The sequence below is a fragment of the Mizuhopecten yessoensis genome, unplaced genomic scaffold (genome assembly GCF_002113885.1).
Source record: "Mizuhopecten yessoensis strain PY_sf001 unplaced genomic scaffold, ASM211388v2 scaffold10739, whole genome shotgun sequence".
NCBI lineage: Eukaryota > Metazoa > Mollusca > Bivalvia > Pectinida > Pectinidae > Mizuhopecten > Mizuhopecten yessoensis.
Window position 1 is genome coordinate 82,679 of NW_018408697.1, and position 13,728 is coordinate 96,406.

General features: G+C 39.8%; 1 protein-coding gene across 1 annotated transcript in view; it reads left to right on the forward strand.

The window, feature by feature from the left end:
• The window catches only part of LOC110462050 (tetratricopeptide repeat protein 32-like), a 31,943-nt gene extending 27,563 nt beyond the window's left edge, over window positions 1-4,380 (forward strand). The window contains exon 3 of the mRNA XM_021515827.1: window positions 4,236-4,380. Coding sequence (XP_021371502.1) covers window positions 4,236-4,363 — 128 coding nt within the window. The 3' untranslated portion in view covers window positions 4,364-4,380. The remainder of the gene's footprint in view (window positions 1-4,235) is intronic.
• Window positions 4,381-13,728: the final 9,348 nt, after the last annotated feature.

Sequence of the window (13,728 nt, forward strand, 5' to 3'; positions counted from 1 at the left end):
TCTGGGGCACACAATCTCAAGGTATATCTTCTCTGGGGCACACAATCTCAAGGTATATCTTCTCTCGGGCACAAAATCTCAAGGTATATCTTCTCTGGGGCACACAATCTTTAGGATGTATCTTTTCTATGGTAACAAATCTTAAGGATGTACTTTCTCTTGGTCACCCAGTCATAATTATATAACTTTTCTGGGGCACACAATCTTGAGGATGTATCTTCTCTGGGGCACCCAATCTTGAGAATTATCCTCTCTGGGTCATGTGCACCCAATCTTGAGGATGTATCTTCTCTGGGGCACCCAATCTTTAGGATTATCTTCTCTTGGGCACCAAATCTTTAGGATGTATCCTCTCTGGGACACACAATCTTTAAGATGTATCTTCTCTGGGACACCTAATTTAAGGATGTATCCTCTCTGGGACACCTAATCTAAGGATGTATCCTCTCTGGGGCACACAATCTCAAGGTATATCTTCTCTCAGGCACACAATCTTTAGGATGTATCTTTTCTATGGTAACAAATCTTAAGGATGAATTTTCTCTGGCTCTTGGGCACCAAATCTTTAGGATGTATCCTCTCTGGGACACACAGTCTTTAAGATGTATCTTCTCTGGGACACCTAATTTAAGGATGTATCCTCTCTGGGACACCTAATCTAAGGATGTATCCTCTCTGGGGCACCTAACCTGAGAATTATCCTCTCTGGGTCACGTGCACCCAATCTTAAGGATGTATCTTCTCCGGGGCACCCAATCTTTAGGATGTATCTTCTCTGGGGCACACAATCATAATTATGTATCTTCTCTGGAGCACACAATCTTCAGGATTATCTTCTCTTGGGCACCCCATCTTGAGAATTATCCTCTCTGGGTCACCCAATCTTAAGGATGTATTTTTCTCTTGGCCGCTCAATTATAATGATGTATCTTCTCTGGGGCACCCAATCTTTAGGATTATCTTCTCTTGGGCACCCAATCTTTAGGATTATCTTCTCTGGGGCACACAATCTTTAGGTATATCTTCTCTGGGTCACGTGCACACCTTTAGGATGTATCTTCCCTGGGGCACCCAATCTCAAGGTATATCTTCTCTGGGGCACCCAATCTTTAGGATGTATCTTCCCTGGGGCACCCAATCTCAAGGTATGTCTTCTCTGGGGCACCCAATCTCAAAGTATATCTTCTCTGGGACACCTAATCTAAGGATGTATCTTCTCTGTGTCACCCGATCTTAATGATGAATTTTCCCTGGGGCACCCAATCTCAAGGTATATCTTCTCTGGGGCACACAATCTTTAGGATGTATCTTTTCTATGGTAACAAATCTTAAGGATGTATTTTTTCTGGGGCACACAATCTTAAGGATTTTTTTCTCTTGGGCACCCAATCTTTAGGATGTATCTTCTCTGGGACACCTAATCTAAGGATGTATCCTCTCTGGGACACCTAATCTAAGGATGTATCCTCTCTGGGACACCTAATCTAAGGATGTATCCTCTCTGGGACACCTAATCTAAGGATGTATCTTCTCTGGGGCACCCGATCTTAATGATGAATCTTCTTTGTGTCACCCGATCTTAATGATGAATCTTCTCTGGGGCACCCAATCTCAAGGTATATCTTCTCTGGGGCACCCAATCTCAAGGTATATCTTCTCTGGGGCAAACAATCTCTAGGTATATCTTCTCTGGGGCACCCAATCTCAAGGTATATCTTCTCTGGGGAACACAATCTTTAGGATGTATCTTCTCTGGGGCACACAACCTTTAGGATGTATCTTTTCTATGGTAACAAATCTTAAGGATGTATTTTCTCTTGGTCACCCAGTTATAATTATATAACTTTTCTGGGGCACACAATCTTTAGGATGTATCTTCTCTGGGGCACCCAATCTTGAGGATGTATCTTCTCTGTGTCACCCGATCTTAATGATGAATCTTCCCTGGGGCACCCAATTTCAAGGTATATCTTCTCTGGGGCACACAATCTTTAGGATGTATCTTTTCTATGGTAACAAATCTTAAGGATGAATTTTCTCTGGGGCACACAATCTCAATGTATATCTTCTCTGGGGCACCCAATCTCAAGGTATATCTTCTCTGGGGCACACAATCTCAAGGTATATCTTCTCTCAGGCACACAATCTTTAGGATGTATCTTTTCTATGGTAACAAATCTTAAGGATGTATTTTCTCTTGGTCACCCAGTCATAATTATATAATTTTTCTGGGGCACACAATCTTTAGGATGTATCTTCTCTGGGGCACCAAATCTTGAGAATTATCCTCTCTGGGTCACGTGCACCCAATCTTGAGGATGTATCTTCTCTGGGGCACCCAATCTTTAGGATTATCTTCTCTTGGGCACCCAATCTTTAGGATGTATCTTTTCCGTGGCACACAATCTTTAGGATGTATCTTCTCTGTTTCACCCGATCTTAATGATGAATCTTCCCTGGGGCACCCAATCCCAAGGTATATCTTCTCTGTGGCACACAATCTCAAGGTATAGCTTTTCTGGGGCACACAATAATAATTATGTATCTTCTCTGGAGCACACAATCTTCAGGTTTATCTTCTCTTGGGCACCCGATCTTGAGAATTATCCTCTCTGGGTCACCTAATCTAAGGATGTATCCTCTCTGGGACACTTAATATAAGGATGTATCTTCTCTGTTGCACCCGATCTTAATGATGGGACACCTAATCTAAGGCTGTATCCTCTCTGGGACATCTAATCTAAGGATGTATCTTCTCCGGGGCACCCAATCTTGAGGATGAATCTTCTCTGGGGCACCAAATCTTGAGAATTATCCTCTCTGGGTCACGTGCACCCAATCTTAAGTATGTCTCTTCTCTGGGGCACCCGATCTTAATGATGGGACACCTAATCTAAGGATGAATCTTCTCTGGGGCACCCAATCACAAGGTATATCTTCTCTCAGGCACACAATCTTTAGGAGGATGTATCCTCTCTGGGGACACCTAATCTAAGGCTGTATCCTCTCTGGGACACTTAATATAAGGATGTATCTTCTCTGTTTCCCCCGATCTTAATGATGAATCTTCCCTGGAGCACCCAATCTCAAGGTATATCTTTTCTGGGGCACACAATCTGAAGGTATATCTTTTCTGGGGCACACAAGCATAATTATGTATCTTCTCTGGAGCACACAATCTTCAGGATTATCTTCTCTTGGTCACCCCATCTTGAGAATTATCCTCTCTGGGTCACCTAATCTAAGGATGTCTCTTCTCTGGGACACCTAATTTAAGGATGTATCCGCTCTGGGACACCTAATCCAAGGATGTATCCTCGCTGGGACACCTAATCTAAAGGATGTATCTTCTCTGGGGCACCAAATCTTGAGAATTATCCTCTCTGGGGCACACAATCTGAAGGTATATCTTTTCTGGGGCACCCAATCACAAGGTATATCTTCTCTCAGGCACACAATCTTTAGGATGTATTTTTCTCTTGGCCGCTCAATTATAATGATGTATCTTCTCTGGTGCACCCAATCTTTAGGATGGATCTTCTCTGTTTCACCCGATCTTAATGATGGGACACCTAATCTAAAGGATGTATCTTCTCTGGGAGACCTAATTTAAGGATGTATCCTCTCTGGGGCACCTAATCTAAGGATGAATCTTCTCTGGGACACCTAATCTAAGGATGAATCTTCTCTGGGACACCTAATCTACGGATGTATCCTCTCTGGGACATCTAATCTAAGGATGTATCCTCTCTGGGACATCTAATCTAAGGATGTATCTTCTCCGGGGCACCCAATCTTTAGGATGTATCTTTTCTGGGGCACACAATCATAATTATGTATCTTCTCTGGAGCACACAATCTTCAGGATTATCTTCTCTTGGGCACCCAATCTTGAGAATTATCCTCTCTGGGTCACCCAATCTTAAGGATGTATTTTTCTCTTGGCCGCTCAATTATAATGATGTATCTTCTCGGGGGCACCCAATCTTAAGGATGTATCTTCTCTGGGGCACTCAATCTTGAGGATGTATCTTCTCTGAGGCACACTGTGTTAGTTACCTTACCACTTGTACAGTAGTACATGTATACATGTTGTAGAGATATTCTGCAGTTTTAATGCTAGGTTACTTTTAAATTCATAACTTTTTTTTCTCATTCTTTACGTATATTTGAGGAAGATTTTAACATTATATTGCGCCAGCTTGCTAGTTTACTGCATTTTTTATGATCAACAGGTAGGTTTGATAATGCCATAGCTGATATGGAAGCAGCCCTGAGACTGAATCCAGATTTTACCGAGGCGAGGACAGGACTGGAAAGGTCTGCAGCTGACAAACAGGAAAAGCTCAACAGAGGCTGGTGAAAACACTCAACATAGGCTGGTGAAAACACTCAACATAGGCTGTTGAAAACACTCAACAGAGGCTGGTGAAAACACTCAGCAGAGGCTGGTGAAAACACTCAACAGAGGCTGGTGAAAACACAAAACAGGCTGGTGAAGTCACTCAACAGAGGCTGGTGAAAAAACTAAACAGAGGCTGGTGAAAACACCAAACAGAGGCTGGGGAAAACAATCAACAGAGGCTGGTGAAAACACTCAACAGAGGCTGATGAAAACACTCAATAGAGGCTGGTGGAAACACTCAACATAGGCTGGTGAAAACACTCAATAGAGGCTGGTGAAAACACCAAACAGAGGCTGGTGAATGGTGAAAACAACAAACAGAGGCTGGTGAAAACACCAAACAGAGGCTGGTGAAAACACTCAATAGAGGCTGGTGAAAACACCAAACAGAGGCTGGTGAAAACAGAGTTGGGACAGAGCTAGCTTTTCAATGTTGAAGACTTAGATGTTGTAGTACACTGGAGTATTTTATACAATAGGGGACCATCATGTCCATTATAGGGCGGCACCCCTGGTAGGTACATCTATAACAGTTGTCATCATCATTTTATCTGTAGTCAGTACTGTCTTCATAAGGAATTGTCACTGCAAATTTCTCTCATTCATGAATGAAGATGTATTTGCATTATTCTATCATACTGTCCCTTGGTGGTTTATGGCAACAATTACTTAGACATGATTGTCCAGGGCTTTGATCACAAATTAAGCTTACACTTAGCATTAGATACTATTGATTACTTACATATACGTGTGTTGACCAAATTCACCAAATGCTTCGCTCAGAAACCACATGATTGATAGTTCTTGTAAAAGTTCTACATGTATCATGATATATGCATTATACGATAAGTTATCTTTTGATTGTTGATGGGTTTAGGGTTTTGTAACCTCGCGTTACAGCTGAGGTCATGTTTAGGGTTTAATGACCTCACATTACAGCTAAGGTCATGTTTAGGGTTTTGTGACCTCGTGTTACAGCTAAGGTCATGTTTAGGGTTTGATGGCCTCACGTTAAAGCTAAGGTCATGTTTAGGGATTTGTGACCTCCGTAACAGCTAAGGTCATGTTTAGGGTTTTTTGACCTCACGTTACAGGTAAGGTCATATTTAGGGTTTTATGACCTCGCATTACAGCTAAGGTCATGTTAAGGGTTTTGTGACCTCACATTACAGCTAAGGTCATATTTAGAGTTTTGTGACCCTACGTTACAGCTAAGGTCATGTTTAGGGTTTTGTGACCTCACGTTACAGCTAAGGTCATGTTTAGGGTTTTGTGACCTCACATTACAGCTAAGGTCATGTTAAGGGTTTTGTGACCTCACATTACAGCTAAGGTCATGTTAAGGGTTTTGTGACCTCACGTTACAGCTAAGGTCATGTTTAGGGTTTTGTGACCTCACGTTACAGCTAAGGTCATGTTTAGGGTTTTGTGACCTCACATTACAGCTAAGGTCATGTTCAGGGTTTTGTGACCTCACGTTACAGCTAAGGTCATGTTTAGGGTTTTGTGACCTCACGTTACAGCTAAGGTCATGTTTAGGGTTTTGTGACCTCACATTACAGCTAAGGTCATGTTCAGGGTTTTGTGACCTCACGTTACAGCTAAGGTCATGTTTAGGGTTTTGTGACCTCACGTTACAGCTAAGGTCATGTTTAGGGTTTTGTGACCTCACATTACAGCTAAGGTCATGTTCAGGGTTTTGTGACCTCACGTTACAGCTAAGGTCATGTTTAGGGTTTTGTGACCTCACGTTACAGCTAAGGTCATGTTTAGGGTTTTGTGACCTCACATTACAGCTAAGGTCATGTTCAGGGTTTTGTGACCTCACGTTACAGCTAAGGTCATGTTTAGGGTTTTGTGACCTCACATTACAGCTAAGGTCATGTTCAGGGTTTTGTGACCTCACGTTACAGCTAAGGTCATGTTTAGGGTTTTGTGACCTCACATTACAGCTAAGGTCATGTTCAGGGTTTTGTGACCTCACGTTACAGCTAAGGTCATGTTTAGGGTTTTGTGACCTCACATTACAGCTAAGGTCATGTTCAGGGTTTTGTGACCTCACGTTACAGCTAAGGTCATGTTTAGGGTTTTGTGACCTCACGTTACAGCTAAGGTCATGTTTAGGGTTTTGTGACCTCACATTACAGCTAAGGTCATGTTAAGGGTTTTGTGACCTCACGTTACAGCTAAGGTCATGTTTAGGGTTTTGTGACCTCACCTAACCGCTAAGGTCATGTTAAGGGTCATGTTAAAGGTTTTGTGACCTAACGTTACAGCTAAGGTCATGTTTAGGGTTTTGTTACCTCACGTTACAGCTAAGGTCATGTTTAGGGTTTTGTGACCTCACATTACAGCTAAGGTCATGTTCAGGGTTTTGTGACCTCACATTACAGCTAAGGTCATGTTCAGGGTTTTGTGACCTCACGTTACAGCTAAGGTCATGTTTAGGGTTTTGTGACCTCACGTTACAGCTGAGGTCATGTTTAGGGTTTTGTGACCTCATGTTACAGCTAAGGTCATGTTTAGGGTTTGATGACCTCGCGTTACAGCTAAGGTCATGTTTAGGGTTTTGTGACCTCCGTAACAGCTAAGGTCATGTTTAGGGTTTTTTGACCTCACGTTAAAGCTAAGGTCATGTTTAGGGTTTTGTGACCTCAAGTTACAGCTAAGGTCATGTTTAGGGTCATGTTAAGGGTTTTGTGACCTCATGTTACAGCTAAGGTCATGTTAAGGGTTTTGTGACCTCACGTTACAGCTAAGGTCATGTTTAGGGTTTTGTGACCTCACATTACAGCTGAGGTCATGTTTGGGGTTTTGTGACCTCACGTTACAGCTAAGGTCATGTAAAGGGTCATGTCAAGGGTTTTGTGACCTCATGTTACAGCTTCAGTCATGTTTAGGGTTTTGTGACCTTACGTTACAGCTGAGGTCATGTTTGGGGTTTTGTGACCTCACGTTACAGCTAAGGTCATGTAAAGGGTCATGTCAAGGGTTTTGTGACCTCATGTTACAGCTTCAGTCATGTTTAGGGTTTTGTGACCTTACGTTACAGCTGAGGTCATGTTTGGGGTTTTGTGACCTCACGTTACAGCTAAGGTCATGTAAAGGGTCATGTCAAGGGTTTTGTGACCTCATGTTACAGCTTAAGTCATGTTTAGGGTTTTGTGACCTTACGTTACAGCTAAGGTCATGTTCAAGGTTTTGTGACCTCACGTTACAGCTAAGGTCATGTTTAGGGTTTTGTGACCTCACGTAACAGCTAAGGTCATGTTTAGGGTTTGTGATCTCACGTAACAGCTAAGGTCATGTTTAGGGTTTTGTGACCTCACATTACAGCTGAGGTCATGTTTAGGGTTTGGTGACCTCATGTTACAGCTAAGGTCATGTACCGGTAACGTTGGCTACGAGGTAACAAGTGCGACTGACGGAGAGCTATAGCTATATAGACTGATGTTTTTTTGAAGCAATGCGTGCGACTTGCAGAGAGCTTGAGATTCCCTCTAGTGGATCATGAATAACTTACAACAAATCAAAAGTCATGTTTTTATTTGATATTGATGCATTTACATGATGCTGTGACAATAGAATAAACTAGAATCTTTTCAATGTGTTCATCTCTTTTATGATATGAAATGACATAAAATTTATTCACCTACTTAAAATTTTCAAAAATGAAACTTCACACACACACAAACAGAATCCTGCTGTTAAAATAATGTCAACACAGAAACAGTCAGGTCATCTTTCTCACTTACAATTGCATATCGATAAAAAATACAATGGGGAATAAAAACTCGAAAAATCTAAACTATCTTTTTTTAAATTGTAGACAAATCTGTTTCCAGAGTTAACAAATTGTTTTTTACATCATTTATTCTCCATATATTTTTTCCATTTAAAATTTTGAGATTTAAGCAAATCTCAAGATATCGCCTTATTCCATTGTGTTGTTTACAACTGATGATAAACAACCAATCAACATAGTAATGATTATGTGTTCTACTTCGGAAGGAATTTCTCTCATAGTATCCTCGACTTAAAGAAAATAAACGACATTAAAAATTATAAAACAATAACGTGGTAAATCTTGCAACAAAAAATCAAACATTTTAACACATTTTAAAATAATGGTTCATACAATCCGTTACCAGTTTCACAATAAGATCGACGTAATCACATCTGTTTTGCACACAAAAACTAATGACCTGAATGGACAGTAAAAAGATTACCCTTACTTATTGTCAGAATGTAAAATTTATTATTTCCAACTGTCAATTTACACTGATCATTCAATAAAAGCTGATTGTCCTTGCACTAAAAAGTTATCTTTCCTTATTAAATAAAGCCAGGTATGTAGGGTAGTGTGCTACAGTAGTAATGTCATAGTGCCGGGTATGTAGGGTAGTGTGACTACAGTAGTAATGTCATAGAGCCGGGTATGTAGGGTAGTGTGACTACAATGGTAATGTCATAGTGCCGGGTATGTAGGGTAGTGTGACTACAGTGGTACTGTCATAGTGCCGGGTATGTAGGGTAGTGTGACTACAGTGGTAATGTCATAGTGCCGGTTATGTAGGGTAGTGTGACTACAGTAGTAATGTGATAGTGCCGGGGTATGTAGGGTAGTGTGACTGCAGTGGTAATGTCATAGTGCCGGGTATGTAGGGTAGTGTGACTACAGTGGTAATGTCATAGTGCCCCGGGTATGTAGGGTAGTGTGACTACAGTGGTACTGTCATAGTGCCGGGTATGTAGGGTAGTGTGACTACAGTGGTAATGTCATAGTGCCGGGTATGTAGGGTAGTGTGACTACAGTGGTAATGTCATAGTGCCGGGTATGTAGGGTAGTGTGACTACAGTGGTAATGTCATAGTGCCGGGTATGTAGGGTAGTGTGACTACAGTGGTAATGTCATAGTGCCGGGTATGTAGGGTAGTGTGACTACAGTGGTAATGTCATAGTGCCGGGTATGTAGGGTAGTGTGACTACAGTGGTAATGTCATAGTGCCGGGTATGTAGGGTAGTGTGACTACAGTGGTAATGTCATAGTGCCGGGTATGTAGGGTAGTGTGACTACAGTGGTAATGTCATAGTGCCGGGTATGTAGGGTAGTGTGACTACAGTGGTAATGTCATAGTGCCGGGTATGTAGGGTAGTGTGACTACAGTGGTAATGTCATAGTGCCGGGTATGTAGGGTAGTGTGACTACAGTGGTAATGTCATAGTGCCGGGTATGTAGGGTAGTGTGACTACAGTGGTAATGTCATAGTGCCGGGTATGTAGGGTAGTGTGACTACAGTGGTAATGTCATAGTGCCGGGTATGTAGGGTAGTGTGACTACAGTAGTAATGTGATAGTGTCGAGTATGTAGGGTACTGTGACTACAGTGGTAATGTCATAGTGCCGGGGATGTAGGGTAGTGTGACTACAGTAGTAATGTAATAGTGCCGGGTATGTAGGGTAGTGTGACTACAGTGGTAATGTCATAGTGCCAGTTATGTAGGGTAGTGTGACTACAGTGGTAATGTCATAGTGCCGGGTAGGTAGGGTAGTGTGACTACAGTAGTAATGTAATAGTGCCGGGTATGTAGGGTAGTGTGACTACAGTAGTAATGTATTAGTGCCGGGTATGTAGGGTACTGTGACTACAGTAGGGCCTGTATCACTCACCTGTTTATTTTGTTACATGAAACTGACATATAGGTAACTTCAGACCAAATTTGGTAACTAGAACACAAGACATTTTAACATCTCTGAAACGGTTCTGAAGATATTGTGGAAACTTTATAGCACTCGATCAAAGGTACCTACTGGCCAAAAATCATGACCCTGGGCCTTTTGAAACTTGAGAAGATTGGTAACAGTAATTGAGGAAAAGATTTGCACTGCTGATCTACATAACATACCCAAGTATCATGACTCTAGTCCAAATGGTTCTTAGGATATTGTTGTTTGATATTTTTATCATATTTGACCCGTGTGACCTTGAAAGTAGGTCCAAGTCATTTTAATGAGGAAATCTAATAGCACTCCATCCCAGGTACCTACTGGCCAAATATCATGACCCTAGGTCCTACAGTTTTTCAGAAGAAGTTGTTCAAATAAAACGTTGACGGACACCGCAGTACGGCATAAGCTTACCTGGCCCTTCAGGCCAGGTAAGCTAAAAATGTTTATGAATGTGTAAAATTTGACGTTCCTTATAAATATTTGCTTCTATCAAACACAATGGATCAGGGTCATTTGTACGAAAAAACTAGAAATCCTGCCACTCCACCAAATATCATGCATCAACAACTGTGTACACACCTAGAACCTATCTCACGTTAGACGTAGTTTATAATAGTGGGTCAACTTGATAACCACTCTAACAAACTGGAGGCAAATTAAAACAACAAAAATAATACTAATGATCAATGGAGCATTTATGTCAGATGAGGTAAAATGTATACATATATATGAAAAGGACCTGTTACAGGAACAAAAGAATTTTGCCCACAAAGCAATTTAACCATTACTGGGTTATATTTGTAGCTCCCTAAGACACGACCCTTGAGATATTTTTAAAAAATTAAAAAGGTCCCCAGGGCCTGTGCTATGAACTATTTAGTGCCGCCTTCCAAAGGTGTACGACAGGGTTCACTTTTTTGTCCAAAAAACTATCAAAACAATGTTTTACGCTATCAAATAATATTATATTATTTAAAGTAGGATCTGCTGCAAATTATGAACTCAAATATTTAACAAAAAATTGCATAATAAAAAAGTTATAAAATCTTAAACTCTAAAAATGTTGGTATTTTCATACACTTTTTTGCTACATCAATTGTTTTACGGAAGTAAAACACCAATTTCCGGTTCTTGTACACCAAAAATCTTTTAATATTATTTGGTGCATTATGTTGTGATATGATAGTGAAAATTTCAGGAAATTTGAGAACCGGTAAATTTGTCATATAAATGTCAAATTGTAGCAACGTCTATTTCCAATAAAATCCAACAACCTTATGACCTATAGTCATGTTTGATAATTTAACAATATGTCGCACCAATTTATTATCGCAACTGATCAAATTTTCATCAATAAGGTCTGCTGCTCATGATGAGCCCAACTATAAAGCTAGATGTTGCAAAATAAAAAAGTTATGCAGTCTCACACACATAAAAGTTTAGTATGTTATGTACATTTTTAGTTGTTTCGCATCTTTATGGAAGTGATAGACATATTTCCGTTTTTTGTACACCAACATACTTTGGATATTATTTGGCACATTATGTTGACTGACGCTAGTAGAAATTTCGAAAAAATCGGTATGCGGTAAATGTGTCATCTTAAGGATAATATGTTGTATGACCAATTTCAAAATAAATCTTCAATAACTACAGGTCAATGCAAGAACTTCATAATTAACCCAAAATCATTCCAATATACTATCAAGGTGGATGATATGGTTTATAGTAGAGTATACGTATGACTGTTTAACTAAACTAGGTAGTTAAAGGGGGGAATACAGCAAAAGTTAGGCAATTTGTCAGAACAATTGGTGTACCAGTATAATATGTTGAACCCATCACATTGTTTCTTTTTAGGAGAGTTATAGTTTCCAATTCATGGATTGTTGTATTTACAGTGGGTTTTTTTTAATTTGACAACACAAAGTCAAAATTGATCATTCAAATTTTTATTCTGAATTTCTCCTTTCTCAGTTCAATCTTAGGTCTCATTATTTTTTCATATTATTCCCGACAAGTAATTGGCCAGAAGTGCATCAAGTGTCGACTGATAAAAACTGATATTGACTTGGAGCACATGATTTTTGTTGAAGGACTGGGTGTTTCTAAAAATAGAATTATGACGTGTCTCCAAACAATGCACCATCCCACTTCCGAAGTTTTTTTGTTTTTTTTTCAGATTGCTTAGATTACTGTTTTGTAAAATAATAAAACAATTGAAGCTTTTAACTTCGGTTAATACCTGGATTTATCGACCCGAGAAAAGATATATTGACCTCGGAATGCGTCCTCGGTTAATATATCTTTTCTCGGGTTGATAAATCCAGGTATCGACCTCAGCCAAAGGCTATAATTGAATAATGTTTCTTTTTTGAATGCATTCATAATATGCAGTCTCTGAATTTGCGAGCTGAAGGCTGGAGCGGTTTAGCATCTGTTAAATGTGCATAGTATCATAGATAATACAGTATTGATGCGACATGAGTACACATACCCGATGTTCTCTTTCCTGCAGGACACACACAGTAGTATGCTTTGACAGGATCTTCTGATGCGTGTAGGTCAAACTCTATCCAGATATTGTATTTTGCCTGCGACCTGTGGCGAGGGTGTATTTGGCCTCGGAGAAGGTCATCAGCATGTTGGTACACCCATATCTCACAATCACCCCCATCTGCCTGATGTTCTGTGATATAGCCAGGTGCCAGCTTCAGCTGATATATACCACAAGCCAAAATCGCATTGACCTGTAGTTATTGACGATTTATTTTGATATTGGTCATACAACATATTATCCTTAAGATGACATATTTACCGGACACTGATTTTTTCGAAATTTCTACTATCGTCGGTCAACATAATGTGCCAAATAATATCCAAAGTATTTTGGTGTACACATACCGAAAATATGTCTATCACTTCCGTAAAGATGCGAAACAACTAAAAATGTACATAACATACTAAACTTTTATGTGTGTGAGACTGCATAACTTTTTTATTTTGCAACATTTAGCTTTATAGCTGGGCTCATCATGAGCAGCAGATCTTATTGATGAAAATTTGATCAGTTGCGATAATAAATTGGTGCGACATATTGTTAAATTATCAAACATGACTATAAGTCATAAGGTTGTTGGATTTTATTTGGAAATAGACGTTGCTACAATTTGACATTTATATGACAAATTTACCGGCTCTCAACTTTGCTGAAATTTACACTATCGTATCTCAACATAATGCACCAAATAATATGAAAAGATTTTTGGTGTACAAGAACCGGAAATTGGTGTTTTACTTCCGTAAAACAATGGATGTAGCAAAAAAGTGTATGAAAATACCAACATTTTTAGAGTTTAAGATTTTATAACTTTTTTATTATGCAATTTTTTGTTACATATTTGAGTTCATAATTTGCAGCAGATCCTACTTTAAATAATATAATATTATTTGATAGCGTAAAACATTGTTTTGATAGTTTTTTGGACAAAAAAGTGAACCCTGTCGTACACCTTTGGAAGGCGGCACTAAATAGTTCATAGCACAGGCCCTGGGGACCTTTTTAATTTTTTAAAAATATCTCATGGGTCGTG